At 42.3% G+C, this 19279-nt stretch overlaps 1 protein-coding gene across 2 annotated transcripts in view; it reads right to left on the reverse strand.

The window, feature by feature from the left end:
* Positions 1-604: 604 nt before the first annotated feature.
* WLS (Wnt ligand secretion mediator) overlaps positions 605-19279 on the reverse strand; it is a gene marked incomplete at both ends in the record, with an annotated part of 104821 nt that continues 86146 nt past the window's right edge. For both annotated transcript variants that reach the window (XM_079726509.1, XM_079726508.1), the window contains 2 exons: positions 605-714; positions 16523-16676. In XM_079726509.1, coding sequence (XP_079582635.1) covers positions 605-714; positions 16523-16676 — 264 coding nt within the window. The remainder of the gene's footprint in view (positions 715-16522; positions 16677-19279) is intronic.

The raw sequence follows: 19279 nt of genomic DNA on the forward strand, positions 1-19279 counted from the left end.
ATGCCCCTGGTGTAACAGACCTTCTCATGAAATTCAGTTATTTTATATTATGCCATAAAAAATAAGGGCACATATCTATTGACAACTTAAATATTAACTCGATAGGCTACTTGGTGATATAAATAGGGGAAAAAAAAAGTGGTCATGGACTAAGAGGCAAGAAGACTATGACACCAGCCCATCTTGACAGCAAAGAATGTTAAACTCTATCCTAGAATCTAAAACAGGAAAAAAAAGAATCAAATATTCCACTCCATATAGACCCCATCTGGCCCAAACCATCCCCCAAGGAGTGCACCCCCAACACACGAGGTTGACTAACCACCTGCTATAGCTGTTACTATGTCACTAATTAACAATGATCACAGAACATGTGTCATACCAGAGGGTTTGTTATCATACACAATGCATTAGTGGCTGCAGGAATCTTCCTCCAAGAGTTACCATCAGAAGGCAAGCTGACAAACATCCACACTGCTGGTCCAAGTAAACCACAGCTAAGAGACAGAGCATTCATTTGCACATGGAGCTCTCTGGCACACTCCCCACTCTAGTTAGAGGGGCTGGGGCGTGGGGGACAGTCCCAGCCAGGTGCTGCAGCCTCCTACTCCTGGGCCTCCTTGCGGGTCAACTTGTAGATCTCGGTGGGTCCATCCACGTGGGTGATAGTGGTGGTGAGCTGGAGTTCTTCCCCACTGTGGACACCCAGATCGCCTGAAACAGGGTTTTTGGTGTTAGATGTGATCAAGGAGGAAGGAGAAAGCTGGGATTCGTCTCAGTAACAACCGCCCAACGCCAGAGCTCTTTCACATTCTGAGCTTAGAGAAAAAACCAGGGCACAGACTCCTAAAACTAGGGCTGACTCCCACCCTTTGCACTCGGACTTGCCAGTAATTTCTTAGCATTTCCATCTCCCAGAGAAGACATTTTAAGGTTAGATGAGTCAGCTTACTGCCTACATTATTCGTAATATTTATTAACATTTAATAGAGCTTACTTTGTGCCTGACGCTATTCTTGATGCTTTATACGTGATGGTTGAAATTTGTCAAATGCGTCTTCTGCGTCTATTGACACGACCATGCAGTTTTTGCCGTATTTAATCCTCACGAGAGCCCTCCGAGGCAGGAACTCTGGTCTTGCCAGCTTTACAGGTGAGGAAGCTGGGAGGGGGGTCAGGAAGAGGAGCAGACACACGATGGAGCCGGGAACTAGGCCAAGGAAGGTAGGTCTGACTCCAAAATCACGTACACATTCGCTGTGAATAATTTACAAAGCAGCTACGGCCATGTGAATGTAAAGAAGACCTGCCTATATTTACCAACAGATTGGACAGGGCACTATGTGTAATGCCTTTAGGAATAATTAGGGGTTTTCTCCTCCAGGAAAAAAGCATAAGAAATGTGCTCTGAATTTTCTGTTGCCCCCAGGATTCTACACAACACCAGTGTTCTGGAGTCATCACCAGTGGACAAAGGTATTCCTCTGCTAAAATGGAATAATGTGGCCTCTTCTCAACTAGCAGGAGAAAAATAAGTTTCTGTGTTAAACCCTTAAAGTCTGCTACCTGCTGTAAGACCATCAAGTGAATATATAGTTGGCAAAGGGAAAACAGAAAACACCAAGACCAAATGGTTCTCAGTTAGACTGTATGTGGGGTGCACATGTACAGGCATATTTGCAGAGAGGGGTGCTGGAGAACAAAAGGTTAAGGTTATGTCTGGGATTTTTTTTTTACTTACATTGTACACATATGATTTCATAGTTTCTGGAATTGAAATCTTTCCTACTTCAAAGCATGGAATTAAACACACAAGCACTGTTTTCAATTGGGATTCCATACTATTACTTAGAAGAAAGCTCTGGCCCAACTAATATCTTGTCACTAGTTTAGGAATTGCTAGGCATCCATTAATCTGATGGCCTTAGGACCCTAGGGGTCACCCAACTCACTGGTCCTGCAGGCTGCTTGGCTGGTGCCCTTCATGTGTGCCACGGCATATTCATTTTTCACTGTAGACCCTCAGCAGCTGTGCAACTAAATCAGTCTTATGAAATGCTGGAATTGTAGCCCTCTACTCAGGAGAATCTTTAGTCCCAGAAGCAGGGTCATTAGCTGTTGCAGAAACTGTTAATAGCAGTTTGGGGCTGTTCTAGCAAGTGTCCAATCCAAGGACAGGGGGCAGAGCAGGTACCAAAGGGGTATCAGCCCAGACTCCAGTGCTACGGCCCTTGGCATGCACCAGTAGGGTGGAAAGGCTGCTTAAAGGCTTTACACAGAGCTGCCTGGGGCCACGAGTAATTATACAATGAGCAAGTTTTCCCAGGTCACTAACTTACTTTCTCGCTGCTGCAACTTCTAGTCCACTCCTCAGTCAAGAACGGGCTTAAACCTCAAATTTCTTGGTCAAAGCTAGCCTAGATTTGCATATCTGGGTGAGCCAACCAAAACTTCAAAGCCAATTTCATGATCTGCATGTCTGAGAGTCATCAAAATTTCAAAGAGAGTCCTGAGCACCCCAGCAGACCCATTAATACCTCCAAGTGTTTACCTAAGGAATCCCTTTCACTAAAGACTTCATAGAAATAGATACTAGATTGTAATTCTACTCAGATTTTGAACCGAAGGCACCAATTATTTAAGCTTAAAATGTGATTCCAATTAGCAGGTCCTGGAAAATATGTATGACCATTACAGATCACATCACGTGAAAAAACAGCCAAAATTACTTGGGCTTTTTCATTTTAACAGGTACCTATATTATAGTGTTTGTCCTATGTCTGACTCCATTCTAAACACTTTACAAATGTTTATGCATTTAATCCTCATTACCAGCCCTTTGAGAGAGGTACTATTTCATCATTTCCATTCTTTTGACGAAGAAACTGAGGCATAGAGAGGTCAAGTAACTTTCCCAAGACCCAAGTTGGTAAATAGTGATGTGGGGTTGAAACCAGAGCAATGAGGCTCCTCAACCTTAGGTTATGCTGACTCTGTGTAAATATTCAAGTTTCCAACACCCATTGAGACTGCCGGTGAAGTACTAATCCACATACAATACGTTACTGTCATAGACATATACATACAGTAATTGGATGAACTGTTCAGCATATTAATTTTGCATTTGCATCTGATGAAAGGAAGTTTATAGCACACAACATCAGGGCACTGATAGTAAGGAGAGCTATTATTTATGAGTATTTACCATATGCACTTTTAGGGGCTTAGCACGCCCTGTATTTCCTAATAAGATGTGAAGACACCAAGGCTCAAATAGGCAATGAATTTCTCTAATGTGACCAGGCTTGCTCCCAGCAGAGCCGGAATGAGCACCTGGATCAATGGGACCCTGGCTAGGAAAATCCATGATTCATGTGTGGTTTCATTGTACCCTGAAGACCAACATTTTCCCCTTAGGGAATGGATGGGAAAATGAGAGTGACATAGCAGGAGTAGGGATCCTGGCATTTGTCTCCAAACTCCACAGACTTCCTCTTCTGCCAAGGTCTCACTCCACCTGCTACCCTCCCTCTCTCAGCTTCTGCTGCTCACCGCACAAACATGTTCAAAGTCTCTTCTCTTCCAAGACAACAAAACAAAACAAAACAACCCCTTCTGAAAATGTGATATGTTTCTTATTAGGGGGTAGGGGCAGAATAAATGGAAAAGAATAAATTATGAAAGGAAAAGAATTCTTCAGTTTGCAGTAAGTCTCTCTTCCTAGTTATGATGTCAGTTCATCGCAGCTAATTAACAATAAGATGAAGCCTTGGGCTTCCCTGGTGGCACAGTGGTTGAGAGTCTGCCTGCCGATTCAGGGGACGTGGGTTCGTGCCCCGGTCCGGGAAGATCCCACATACCACGGAGCAGCTGGGCCCGTGAGCCATGGCCGCTGAGCCTGCGCGTCCGGACCCTGTGCTCCACAGCGGGAGAGGCCACAGCAGTGAGAGGCCCACGTACCGCAAAAAAAAAAGAAAAAAAGAAAAAAGATGAAGCCTTGTTTCTAACCATTGTGAAATGAGACCAATCTCTGCCATGGGATTTAATCTCAAAGGACTATCAATAGATCCACATCTATGGTATGACATCCACAGATATGCAGCTGCTGCTTGATTTTAACTGCTGGAATGCATACTGGGGATGCAGAAAGCTACATAAACTGCACTCTAATGATATAATGATGAGCACAGCTTCCTAAGACTGGCAGCATTTTAATGACAATTATTTGTGTAAATGTGGCTACTTTAGTCAAAGAAGGGAAACTTCTAATTTAATTCCAAGGTTGTTTCACAGAATTTGGGAGAGATCCACATTCTTCTAATATTAGTAAGGGCTACCTAATTCTGTCCTCACAACCACTAAGGCAAATCAGTACCTCATTACCCAGATGTGGAAGCCAGAAAACTCTCATACTATGAGTTGGTATTTATTTCTTGAGGTCATACACAGTATGTATTGGAGCCAGGATTCCAAACCATCTGTGTCTACCTCCAAAGCTTATGTTCTTTCTATAACACTCCTGACTTTTATGTGGAATTTCTTCCAGTCCCACAACAAACTTCTTCCCATTTTCACCTTCAACGCTAAGCTCAAATGATAACTCTCTGTAATGATGTCCCTGGTTCAATGGCAAAATGAGAAAATCAAGGAGTGTATTGTTTGTAAAGCTAAATTATTTCCACGCCAAGGACTGTTGTTTACAATTATATCCTTTCTACATTTTGGGTGTTAACAAAATACTGGATGGTGGGTTTTCTAAATCTTTAAAAAAAAAAATTTTTTTTTAAAGAATGTAAATCACCAGCACAGTATCTGCTATGTAGTAAGTGATCATTAAAAACACCCACCAATACTTCCTCACCTGGGTCGGTCCAGCTCCTCCCTGCTCTGCTCTACATGGCTCTATCTAGCCCAGCACCCCAGCACTGGAATTCCCCACTGGGGTTTAGGGACAAACGCTCAGCTAGAAAACAGGTGTGCTGGGCTTCCCTGGTGACGCAGTGGTTGAGAGTCCGCCTGCCAATGCAGGGGCACGGGTTCAGGCCCCAGTCCGGGAAGATCCCACATGCCGTGGAGCGGCTAGGCCCGTGACCCATGGCCGCTGAGCCTGCGCGTCTGGAGCCTGTGCTCCACAACGGGAGAGGCCACAACAGTGAGAGGCCCGCGTACCGCAAAAAAAAAAAAAAAAAAAAGTGCTTTTGGGATGACTCAGCCTTTGTGATCCCTTCTGGGGCATAAGGCAGAGTGGCCTTGGTAGGAAGGGTTCAGGGATCTCTCAATCCCTTTCAACGATCAAGTTGGTTTATACCAGGCTTGAAGGGAGCCATTTTCCATCTACCTCCATGGTGCCTCCAGACACTCAGTGCCAGGCACCTCTAAGGAGGGGAACAATAAATCCTAGACATTTTGCAAGAAATCTTAGCATCGTAGCTTGAATTGTACCTCCCCGCCAATCCATTTTTTGAAGTCCTAATTCCCAGTACCTCAGAATGTGACTGTATTTGGATACAGGGTCTTTAAAGAGGTGATTAAGTTAAAATGAAGTCATTAGGGTGAGCCCTAATCCAATATAACCATAATTTCTCCTTCTGAGAAAAAAAGAGATGAGGATACAGACATGCACACAGGAAAGACCATGTGAAGAGACAGGCTATCAAGACCCACTTCAGAATCTAAGCCCAGTCCTAGAGGGAAGACCGATTCCATCGCTGCTCACAGACATCAAGGGGAAGCCAGCCTGGCCATGGGTAGGTGCGTGTCACTTAACACACAAGCAGGGGAAAGATTGCAACAAAAGGCGGCCACTGTCAAAGCCTCATGACTCAAACCAAACATTTACTGAGGCAACAAAAGCCAAAGCCACCTTTCCTGTGAAACAAGCAGCAGGAGACCTCAGAAGCCTCCAGAAGCAAAACTGACACTGAACGGTAGCTACTAAGACACAGGGCCTGGGGTTGCTGCTGTGGCTTCCAGCAGAAAGAATGTGTCAGACAGAAGACATTTAGTGGGAATAGAAATAGAAAGGAACCTGTTGGCACTTAGAGTGTCTCCTGTTCCCTCTGTCATAGTCATCCAGTCAGGAATTCCATTTCTCACTTTTTTTTCTAAAACCTTCTGAAAAGAATTTTATAAATGAAATAACACAAAAATGAAAGCTAGTATCAAGAACTGACTTCATAAGCAACTCCAACTTTTTTTCCCTACATGAACTGGTGACTGAGGGGATCTGGACAGTGTGTCCTGTGTGCAGGGCATCAATGGTGTACCCCTGAGAGATGAAGCCTTTGCTCCGGGATAAGGGTTAACATCAGCCTGTGTTGCAGTTCGTTTCTGCCTGGGAAGACATTCAGAATGATTCGCAGACTGATTATGGAAACAGGTAAAAGGAAAAGCTTTAATGTAAAGGCATCAGGAGCACGGCAGAAAATGTGAATGGTCCTTGAAAGAGAAGGTCTAAAGTATCTTTGCTAAATTAAAGGAAAAAAAGTATATGTATATCTATATATATGTATACACATATATACATATATACACATAAGATGATTATATGTAAACAGATACATATGTATACATTGATAGTCTCATTATATATATTTTTAACACATTAAAAACTCTTCAGTTTTATTAATTAAGGTATATTAAGTACACACATAGTCTAAATAAAGCCTTTCAAAATCCACCGTATGATCCTCAATCAAAATACAGATTACAAGCATTCAAAAACATTCCTGTTCTTCTCATATAAGAATCTGAGAATTGGGATCTCTATGGTTTATAAAACTAAGGGTAATCGTTTAGTAAACATGGACGTAAATTAATTTTATGACCATATATATATAGACTGATTTGAATGTGTTTATACCAACACTGCAGCCAGCTATGGTGGATCAACCGACAGTTAGGAACCTGGAGCACTGCACCCCTGCGGCACCAATGAGCCGCTGACAACATGAAAACATTCTGGCTTGGACACCCTGGCTGAAGTTGTCCTGCCACATCCCATGTTTCAGGAGGCAGAGTAGGAAGTCTTGTCTCCTAGATCAGACTGCTAGCTCTGTGACAGCAAGCATGTGTCTCTGTCACTCATCCTCTCAAATCCAGCAAAGTGCGAAGCACTGAGGTACTCACTGGTTCATTTTTAAGGCTCATTTTCCAAGCCACACAATAAACAGAATTATGTGAGATTGGAAACTGACACTTTCTCAAACCTGCTGCCCGCTTTGTTTCTCTCTGTCCATTCCTTGACCAAAAGGGAGAAGCAAAAGTCTACACAAACACACACACACACACACACACACACACACACACATTTCTCGGCATCTCTCTCCATCTCCCAAACAAAACAACACTTCTCAATGGTTCTTTCTCTTTCTTTAGCCCCTCTGGCCTCTGCCACATCAGAAACTGCTTGCCAAGTTCCTGGAAATGAGCTTTCTCCAGAGCTCCACTCAGGATCCATCTCACGAAGGCAAGAAGAGCCACATACCTAGGATTCATTCTCCATAGCAAGAGACCCAAATTCTTGGCTCTGGACCTTAAAAGCTAGAGTGGGGAGGGAGTCCAAGCCATTTAAAAATAAAACTTTCCACAAGAAGGGAAAAGGAGCATGGGAAAGCTGAGGAAGGAGGAGGAATGCCATCCAGAGAGTCGGAGAATTTAAAAATACAGTGTAGGGCAGTGTGGGAAGATGAGGAGTTCACATCTCCCCACAACGTGGGCACTGGCAGGATGCTGGTGGGGTACCTTGAAGCCCAAGGTGACAGGAGGAACCCCCAAGTGAACTGGTAGGACATGGGGGGACTGAGGAGGTAGGATAAGTGGAGGCCAGACAGGACCGGTGCCCTTGAGGGGTGGCTGAGAGGGGGAAGGGGTTCACCCTTGGAGGCTTGGATCAGGGGGAGCACACTCAGTGCATCCCCTGCCCAATCGTCCAGAGAAGTCTGCCTGACTCTTGGGCCAGGTCCTATGCCCTCAGAGGCCCACTCCAGGCTGCATGGGTCCTGGGGGCATAGGAGGGAGATGGGGAGGAGATCAGGAGAGGCGGGGAGGAGATCAGGAGAGGTGGGCAGGAGGGGGCCTCCAGGACCAGAGGAGCGGGAGAGGAACAGAGGGCGTTGGCCCCACCCACTCGAGCCCGGGAAACCTACTGAGCTCCCAGGTGGGGTCCCCAGTGCTCTGAGACCAGAGGTGGGAGGCACGCCTGGGCCCCTTCTGTTCCACTTAGCCTAAGCCCAACCCTCAACACCCCCAGGGCCTTTTCCAGTCCTGTGGATCCTAAGCATAGGGCTCGCCCACTGCCCAAACCCCACCCCTGCTTAGGCACCATGGAAAACTTCCCTAACATGGGAAAGGAAATAGTCACCCAAGTCCAAGAAGCACAGAGAGTCCCATCCAGGATAAACCCCAAGAGAAACACATCAAACCACATATTTATCAAACTAACAAAAATTAAATTCAAAGAAAAAATATTAAAAGCAGCAACTGAAAAACAAAAAATAACATACAAAGGAAATCCCATAAGGTTATCAGCTGACTTTTCAGCAGAAACTCTGCAGGCCATAAGGGAGTGGCAGGATATACTTTAAGGGATGAAAGAGAAAAACCTACAACCAAGATTACTCTACCCAGCAAGGATCGCATTCAGATTCAATGGAGAAATCAAAAGCTTCTCAGACAAGCCAAAGCTAAGAGAATTCAGCACCACCAAACCAGCTTTACAACAAATGCTAAAGAAACTTCTCTAGGCAGTAAACACAAGAGAAGAAAAAGACCCACAAAAACAAACACAAAACAATTAAGAAAATGGTAATAGGAACATACATATCGATAATAACCTTGAACATAAATGGATTAAATGTCCCAACCAAAAGACATAGACTGGTTAAATGGATACAAAAACAAGATCCATATATATGCCTGTCTATAAGAGACCCACTTCAGACCTACAGACACATACAGACTGAAAGTGAAGGGATAGAAAAAGATACTCCATGCAAATGGAAATCACAAGAAAGCTGGAGTAGCAATATGCATATCAGATAAAATAGACTTTAAAATAAAGATTGTTACAAGAGATAAGGAAGGACACTACATAATGATCAAGGGATCAATCCAAGAAGAAGATATAACAATTATAAATGTTTTGGCACCTAACATAGGGTGCATAAATCCACCTCAAGACATAAGGCCAATGCTAACAACCATGAAAGGGGAAATCAACAGTAACACAATAATAGTAGGGGACTTTAACACCCCACTTAAACCAATGGACAGATCATCCAAACAGAAAATAAGGAAACACAAGCTTTAGATGACACAATAGACCAGATAGATTTAATTGATATTTATAGAACATTCCACCCTAAAGTTGCAGAATACATTTCTCAAGTAGACACAGAACATTCTCCAGGATAGATCACCTCTTGGGTCACAAATCAAGCCTTGGTAAATTTAAGAAAATTGAAATTATCAAGCATCTTTTCTGACCACAATGCTATGAGACTGGAAATCAATTACAGGAAAAAAACTGTAAAAACCACAAATACATGGAGGCTAAACTGTGAGCTACTAAATAACCAAGAGATCACTGAGGAAATCAAAGAAGAAATAAAAAAAATACACAGAAACAAATGACAATGAAAACATGATGACCCAAAACCTATGGAACACAAAAGCAGTTCTAAGAGGGAAGTTTATAGCAATTCAATCTCACCTCAAGAAACAAGAAAAATCTCAAATAAACAATCTAACCCTAGACCTAAAGCAATTAGAGAAAGAAGAACAAAAATACCCCAAAGTTAGCAGAAGGAAAGAAATCATAAAGATCAGATCAGAAAGAAATGAAAAAGAAATGAAGGAAACGATAGCAAACATCAATAAAACTAAAAGCTGGTTCTTTGAGAAGATAAACAAAATTGATAAACCCTTAGCCAGACTCATCAAGAAAAAAGGGGAAAGGACGCATATCAATAAAATTAGAAATGAAAAAGGAGAAATCACAACTGACACCACAGAAGTACAAAGAATTATAAGACACTACTACAAACTATATGCCAATAAAATGGACAACCACGAAGAAATGGACAAATTCTTGGAAAGGTACAATTTTCCAAGACTGAACCAGGAAGAATTAGAAAATATAAACAGACCTATTACAAGTAATGAAATTGAAACTGTAATTAAAACTCTTCCAACAAACAAAAGTCCAGGACCAGATGGCTCCACAGGCGAATTCTATCAAACATTTAGAGAAGAGCTAAAACTGATTCTTCTCAAACTCTTCCAAAAAGTACAGGGGGAGGAACACTCCCAAATTCATTCTACAAAGTGACCATCACCCTGATACCAAAACCAGAAAAAGATATTACAAAAAAAAAAAAATTATAGTCCAATATCACTGATGAACATAGATGCAAAAATTCTGAACAAAACACTAGCAAACAGAAGCCAACAACACATTAAAAGGGTCATACACCATGATCAAGTGGGATTTATCCCAGGGATGCAAGGATTCTTCAATATATGCAAATCAATCAATGTGATACACCATATTAACAAATTGAAGAATAAAAACCATATGATCATCTCAATAGATGCAGAAAAAGCTTTTGACAAAATTCAACACCCATTTATGATAAAAACTCTCCAGAAAATGGGCACAGAGGGAACCTACCTCAACATAATAAAGGCCACATATTACAAACCCACAGCAAACATCATACTCAGTGGTGAAACACTGAAAGCATTTCTATTAAGATCCGGAACAAGACAAGGATGTCCACTCTCACCACTCTCATTCAACATTGTTTTGGAAGACCTAGCCACAGCAATCAGAGAAGAAAAAGAAATAAAAGGAATACAAATGGGAAAAGAATAAATAAAACTGTCACTGTTTGCAGATGACATGATACTATACATAGAAAATCCTAAAGATGCCACCAGAAAACTACTAGAGCTAATCAATGAATTTGGTAAGGTTGCAGGATACAAAATTAATGCACAGAAATCTCTGGTATTCCTATACACTAACAACAAAAAATCAGAAAGAGAAATTAAGGAAACAATCCCATTTACCATCGCAACAAAAAGAATAAAATACCTAGGAATAAACCTGCCTAAGGAGGCGAAAGACTTGTACTCAGAAAACTATAAAACACTGATGAAAGAAATCAAAGATGACATAAACAGATGGAGGAATACACCATGTTCTTGGATTGGAAGAATCAATACTGTCAAAATGACTCTACTACCCAAAGCAATCTACAGATTCAATGCAATCCCTATCAAATTACCAATGGTATTCTTCAGAGAATTAGAAAAAATTTGACAGTTCGTATGGAAACACAAAAGACCTCAAATATCCAAAGCAATCTTGAGAAAGAAAAACGGAGCTGGAGGAATCAGGCTCCCTGACTTCAAACTATACTACAAAGCTACAGTAATCAAGACAGTATGGTACTGGCACAAAAACAGAAATATAGATCAATGGTACAGGATAGAAAGCCTAGAGATAAACCCACGCACATATGGCCACCAAATTTACGACAAGGGAGGCAAGAACATACAATGGAGAAAAGGCAGCCTCTTCAATAAGTGGTGCTGGGAAAACTGGACAGCTACATTTAAAAGAATGAAATTAGAACACTCCCTACACCATACACAAAAATAAACTCCAAATGGATTAAAGACCTAAACGTAAGACCAGACACTATAAAACTCTTAGAGGAAAACATAGGAAAAACACTCTTTGACATAAACCACAGCAAGATCTTTTTTCACCCACCTCCTAGAGTAATGAAAATAAAAACAAAAATAAACAAACGGAAACTAATTAAATGTAAAAGCTTTTGCACAGCAAAGGAAACAATAAACAAAATGAAAAGCCAACCCTCAGAATGGGAGAAAATATTTGCAAGTGAAACAATGGATGAAGGATCAGTCTCCAAAACATACAAACAGCTCATGGAGCTCAATATCCAAAAAACAAACAATCCTATTTAAAAATACATGGAAGACCTAAATAGGCATTTCACCAAAGAAGACATACAGATGGCCAAGAGGCAAATGAAAAGATGCTCAACATCACTAATTATTAGAGAAATGCAAATCCAAACTACAATGAGTTATCACCTCACACCGGTCATAATGGTCATCATCAAAAAATCTAGAAACAGTAAATGCTGGAAAGGGTGTAGTGTAGAGGGAACCCTCCTGCACTGTTGGTGCAAATGTAAATTGATACAGCCACTACAGAGAACAGTATGGAGGTTCCTTAAAAAACTTAAAGTAGAACTACCATATGACCCAGCAATCCCACTACTGGGCATATACCCTGAGAAAACCATATTTCAAAGAGAGACATGTACCACAGTGTTCATTGCAGCACTATTTACAATAGCTAGGACATGGAAGCAACCTAAATGTCCATCGACAGATGAATGGATAAAGAAGATGTGGCACATATATACAATGGAATATTACTCAGCCATAAAAAGGAACGAAACTGAGTTATTTGTAGTGAGGTAGATGGACCTAGAGTCTGTCATACAGAGTGAAGTAAGTCAGAAAGAGAAAAACAAATACCATATGCTAACGCATCTATATGGAATCTGAAAAAAACAACAACAAAAAAATGGTACTGCTGAACCTAGTGCAGGGCAGTAACAAAGACGTAGACATAGAGAATGGACTTGAGGACACGGAGGGCAGGGGGCAGCCTTGGTGAAGTGAGAGTAGCATGGACATATATACACTACCAAATGTAAAATAGTTAGCTAGTGGGAAGCAGCAGCATAGCACAGGGAGAGCAGCTCTGTGCTTTGTGATGACCTAGAGGGGTGGGACAGGGAGGGTGGGAGGGAGGCTCAAGACAGAGGGGATATGGGGATGTATGTATGCACGTGGCTGATTCACTTTGTTGTGTGACAGAGGCTAGCGCAGTATTGTGAAGCAGTTATACTCCAATAAAGATATATTTTAAAAAATACAGTTTATCCCTCTGAGAGTTCATTTTCTAGGTTTCCATGTAATATTCCAAATTAGCTTTTTCCAAGGAGCTTCAAAATCTTGACAAACGCTCCATAATTCCTACGATACACTGTGTTATCTGGCAGCGGATGAAGAGATGAAAAGGGAAGAGAGCAGAGAAAGAAAATGATCGGAGAACCCAAATTGGAAGAGCCCTTTCCAAATGCACAGGGCACAGCACCAGCCAGGTAAGCTAAGGGCACAACAAGCTGCTAGGGGCTTACGGGCTTCTGCAAAGTCACAGTGGGTCATGTCACTGCAGGGCTGCTAAATCGTGTGACTAAAAATTGTGTTTATGATCAGAACAGGGTCCCAAAAGAGTCTGCCTGCTAGATTGCTTGAATGTTTTTCAACAAGGGCCCTATTGGCATTTTGGGCAGGATAACTCTTTACTATAAGGGACTGTTTTGCTCCTTGTAGGACATTTAGCATCCCTAGAATCTGGTCACTAAATGCCAGTGGCACGTCCCAGTCATAAATGACAATCCAGTACAGCCATAGATATTTCCAAACACCTCTTTGCAAGGGATTCAGTGGATATGACCTCCTGTTGAGAATAGCTTTTGAGCTTTCTGTGAAATTACAGATCTGTGTGTTGTGTAGACTTCAAAAACAACAACAAATCTGTTGGGGAACAAACCAAGTTCTATTCTCAATGGCAAGGTTCGAAGCCTAGAAGGGTGGCTGCTGTGCTGAGTAAGACGTCCTCATGGGAGCGGCCTAACACTTGGCTAGCAGCTCAATCATCTGACCCCACAGGGTGGCAGGCAGTCATCCTGCCTCTGCAGACCTGGCTACAGCTCTGGCCTCCCATGTGCCTGAAAGTGCTGGGCTTGGGCGAATTCTCACCAGTGTTTAGAAATCCCTTACGTGTGACGGAATCACCCTCTGGGCTGACACTTTATGAAAGGAGGTGATCTTCTGCCCCTTCCTTGCTAACGGGAACGAAGAGAACCACAGAATTTTACGGTCCCAAAAGATTTTAAGCAATCACATACAGGTGGGAGAAGTGGTGCACAGAGAGGGAAGCAGTTCGCCACCAGTCACACAGCAAAAACAACCAGAATAGTTTACGTCCATAAAGTGCTGTAGCACGCAGTCAGTACTCAATAACTGTTACCCGCTAGGATTATTATTCCAACATCCCAGGAAGTCCAGCCATTGCTTTAGGTAGTATTTCCCTGGAAGGCAAGAACTCCACCTACTAGGTTCCTGCTTAATACTCTCAAGTCAAGGACAAGTCCATATGGTTTCTGTCAAAGTCCAAGAGGATGGCCATGAAATGAAATCAAGATTCTTGTTCACAAGCCCAGAATCCCTTCCTTTGGCATTATGGAGGGCCACTAAGAGACTACATGCTCCCATTACCATGCATATAGTAAAACACAGAGTGCTAGCAGTGGAAAGGAAGCTGAAGGCTACCTGGCTCACAAACTTTGCAGAAGGGAAGTCAATCAAACCAAGAGTTGGGCAGGTGGATAGGTGAGCCAAAGGTCTTTATTCTTGCCCAGGACCCATAGTCAGAGATGGACTTGATAGTGTGACAGGAAGTCATGGATTAGAAAGGAAGAGAGGCCTGGTGTCTAGGATGCTTTTGTACAGAAGAGGCAGGTGTAATACTGGGGACAGATGGTGGCTAAGACCATTCCACGACCCTTGACCCTCAGCACAGATGCCCTCCTCTCCCTGCTCCATCCCTCATGTCATCTCAAGATGACCTATCTCAAGATCACTGGCCCATCTGTGAAATAAGAAAGCTAATCTAGAACTCTTATTTCTAAAGCATTAATGCACTCAACATTTTCAAAGCACCCTTAAGAACCGATCCTGGCCCTTAAGGAGTTAAGTGTTCCAGCAAGAGAGAGAAGGCACAGGCAAACTCATCTACTACACCTACACAGTGAGTGTCATGTGAAAAGTGTAGTCATGTTCCCCCAGGCCTGCTCTTCAGAACACTAGTTCCAAAAGATACCATGCCTGGAAAAAGGGTTCCAGGGCCAAATGATTTAATAATTTAGAAGTGGGACTACCCTGGTGATCCAGTGGTTAAGACTCTGTGCTCCCAATGCAGGGGGGCCAGGTTTGATCCCTGGTCAGGGAACTAGATCCTGCATGCCACAACTAGGAGCCCGCATGCCACAACTAAAGATCCCGTATACCACAACTACAGATCCGTGTGCCGCAATTAAGACCCAGCGCAGCCAAATAAATAAATAAATAATTTTAAAAAATAATAATTTGGAAGTGCTGTTACCCCCACCCATTTTAGAAGACATAGTACAAATTAATGTGCTAAAGGCATTAAGATATCTTTCAGTAAAATCATATTAATGCTGATTAAAAACCCAATGATTCTCAAACTCATTTGACTACTAAAGCCTACCAACAACCCATGGCAACAATATTCTATTGAATATAATTTGCCGGACTCCAACTGGGGTGATCAGGAATGGGTCTGAAGGAGGAGAAAACATTTTGAATGGACCCAAAAGATGAGTAGGGTTTTATCAGGCCCAGATGGAGGGGGGATATGAATCCATCGACTCAGCAGACACTTGCTGAGCACTTCCTATGAGCAAGGCCAACCCTTGGTGCCACGCAGACATGCAGACCTTAAAGCCATGATCTCTGCTTCGGGGCAGAGTGAAGGGCACTGGTTCTGATTTGACAAAAAGCATCTTTTGTTTGGGGAATAGGAGGCACATGGCCAGGGTAAAGCAGGCATGAAAAAGGGAAGAAAGAATAAGGGTGGAGCCAAAGAATGTAGGCCTAAGTATGCAAAGAAAAAGGAGCTCTCAGATGTGTTGTTTACCAGGTCACCTCTTCCATGTTAACAGCACTGGCCCAGGCAGTAATGTTCATTTCCCTCTGCCATGGCTGGTAGAGAAACCCCAGGCAAGTCTCTCCCTTCTCTGGGTCTCAGTTTCCTCATCTATAAAATGACTGGACTGACTAAGTTCTCCAAGGCTCCTTGCAGCAGCACCAAAGACAGCACATACTAGCACTTAAGGGGAGGAAGGCTATGGGGACAGGAGAATAGCTACTGGTTTGGATGTGTCAACAGGCTTGCAGGAAAATGAGCAGGGGAAAAACGAAGCTAGCTCCACTTCCACTCAGGGCCCAGTCCCCATCCACCCAATATCTCAGATTGTGGTTCTCAAACTAGAAGAATAAATGTAGCACACTTTCCAACAGTCAATTTTGTTCAAAAAATTGAGGAAAGTAAATTTAATTTTTGTACTAAGACTGGGAGATACTGTAGACTAGAATGCAATATTCCCAATGTATTTTAAAGATTTTTTAAAAATGAGGACTTAATAGAAATACCTGCCCTATGCTGGCGTTTTGTCTTATGGCCCCAGAGTCTCTGGAGGTGTTCATTCACACTTGGAGGGAACATTCGACTGGGGAACCCAGAGCCTTTGCTATCTAAGTCTTGTAGAGACAGAAGCCTACTTATCCTGATTAAAGCTATGCCAAAGAGGCTGGAACTCACCATTGGACTGGTCTTCCCCATAGTTCTTATGGGATGGTGCATACAAGAACATCAAAGCAAAGACATACAGGTTCCACATGCCATAGATGCCTGTAAAAAAGGCACTGTTCACTTGGACCGTGACGCCGCCCCACTTCCAATGGCCTTCAGTCACCTACAGGATAAAGGAGTGACATTCAATTGGAACCAAGAAGAAACAACTCCAACATAGGAACCAACTAACACAAACACCAAGTCTCTTCCATATATGTGAAAGTAAAGGGCCATGTAAGATTCCATCTTTTAATCTGAATCATACTAGTATGAATTAAGGTTAATTGAGGATTTACTATGTGTCAGGCACAAAGCCAGTGGTTCTCATCTTGGCTGCACATCAGCATCACCTGGGTAGTGTCTCTTCCTAAAACAGCAGCACAGCATTATCCCTAATTTAATGAAACGGCATTGAGTCTCAACGCTTATCTACAATTATAGTTCCTCCTCTGCTACCTGTATTCCCAGCTGGATGTAAACTCCCTGCAGGCAGAGACCAGTTCTGGTTTGTTTTCTGCCGTATCTTCAGCACCTGATATACCACAGGGTTGGTTAAATAAACAAATGGATCCTCGGAGTGAGTAGTTTTCCTGAGTGGGGCAGTATGGAGAAGCAGAAGGACACAGGCTTGAAGTGTTTCTGAGGAAACACCCCCCTGCATGCCTGGTATACAATGGCACTCAACAGACAGATATTTGTTGAATCAATACAGGCAAAAGCACAGGGATGAGTGCAAGAATGCCAGCACAAATACAGGGAGGTAGAAAGGGTGTATAGAAAGAGTCACTTTTAGGAAATATCTAAGAAGTAAAAAGAAAATATTGCAGTCCATAGTAAACCATAATAATTACACTTAAAAGGAGTAGTCAATGACCTAATGAGTAGTCAATAGGTCAAATCATTTAAATAGTGCTCTCTACTCTATTCCTTTATTATCACTTAAAACAAATTGTTAATGTAGATATTAACAAAGCTAAGACTTTTAGAAATAATAACAAGGATAATGATAGTTAACGTTTATTCAGTGCTAACGATGGGTCAGGCACTATACTAAGAACTGTACGTGGAAGATATCATTTAGTCTTAATAACAATTCTGTGAGGTAGGCAGGTAATATCTCCACTCAACTGATGGTAAACTGTGACACAGAGTATCTTGCCCAAGATTGCTCAGCCAGAAAGTTGTGGCTCTGACCCACCAAAAAGGTGGGTGTTCCTAACCATTATACAACACAGGAGTAGGAATATTATCTTAAATAGGATGAGTCTCTTAGTTAGAGAGACTAAGAGGCAACTATTGGGTCAAATTTCCTTTGAAATTCACTTAATTGAGCACAATGCACATATTTACACAGTATGTGTGTGTGTGTGTGTGTGTATATATATATATATATATACACACACACACACATACATACACAGGTTTTTATATTCAAATCTGTAATTATATGAACTATGTATCCCAGATGTAGTAATGTTTGGTATATAACAAACTAGATATATATGCAAAATACAGTTTTACAGTAGAAACACTGAAATGAGATGCTTATACTCTGAGGGATGCACTGGAACCAGGACTGGCTGAGGAAACAGTAGATTCATTCCCCCATCCCATGCTTGCTTTAGGACACCTGCACTTGTTTAAAATGCAGTTGCAGAATTACCCACACTATTTGATTTGTAATCTCTAAATGCATTACTTCCTGCTGAGGGCAAGGAGTTGAATTTGCATAAACGGACTGTATACATAATGTCACTCTACTGTTTGGAGACCCCATTGTGCTTTCCCCACTTCTCTCTCAATTACTCATGCCTGAGACATCCTGAGCTCAGAGTACATTCCCACCAATATGTACCACAATGAGCAGCTTCAACAGAGCAGGCCTTGTAAATCCAAAATCTTATTAATGGCAAGTCAAAGAGGTGACAGTCACCCCCTTTAAACTTCCAGAGAGAAAAATCAGGTAGCCCCAACCAAAAAAAAAAAAGAAAAGAAAAGAATCTCCCCTCTGCCTGAAGTCTTATTTCTAAAAGTCCCCGTTTTTCCTGATTTCACTTTTGAACAATTTACTTTTGTGTGAAACCACCCAATTATACCCCTGTAGCCAAGTGAAGGTCAAATCCCTTTACACCCAGTAGTCTTGACAACCAACATTCCACTTTACAACGAGATTTCCAAATCCCAGACACAGGCTCTCTTACTGGAAACATTTCCTCTGTAAGTAACAGAATGAAGTGATCACATACAAAAAAAGAACTGGGGAAGGCTCTCTGGGAGTTTGCTGCATGTGGCTCGACCTAAATGTCAGGCACCTGGAATCCCCTTAGTGAAGGTCAGTGACCGTCTTTCTTGCATTGCACTTCTGTTCCCTACTGCCTGCCATTCCTAAATGGAATGCTTCTTTCTTTTCCAGAGGGAAGGAGCTAAAATACCAGACTGTGACGTGCCATCACTTGGTTGCTATGACTGAGGCCATTTAAATGGCAGGCATTAAAAGACTGCACCTCAGTACCCAACTACAAAGCCTCAAGGTCACTGCATTCCACAGCTTCCGTCGGCCTTTCATTCCTGGCCTCAGAGCTTCAATATCCTGGCGAGATCCCCTCGCATTATATTTCATGGGGCTTAAATGCAAGCTCTCCCAGCAAGCCTGAGAGTATAATGGGAGTTTTAATACATTCCTTTTACCTAAGGCTGGGATCTATTTCAGAAAGTTACCCAATA

Source organism: Hyperoodon ampullatus (assembly GCF_949752795.1).
Source record: "Hyperoodon ampullatus genome assembly, chromosome: 2".
NCBI classification, from domain to species: domain Eukaryota; kingdom Metazoa; phylum Chordata; class Mammalia; order Artiodactyla; family Ziphiidae; genus Hyperoodon; species Hyperoodon ampullatus.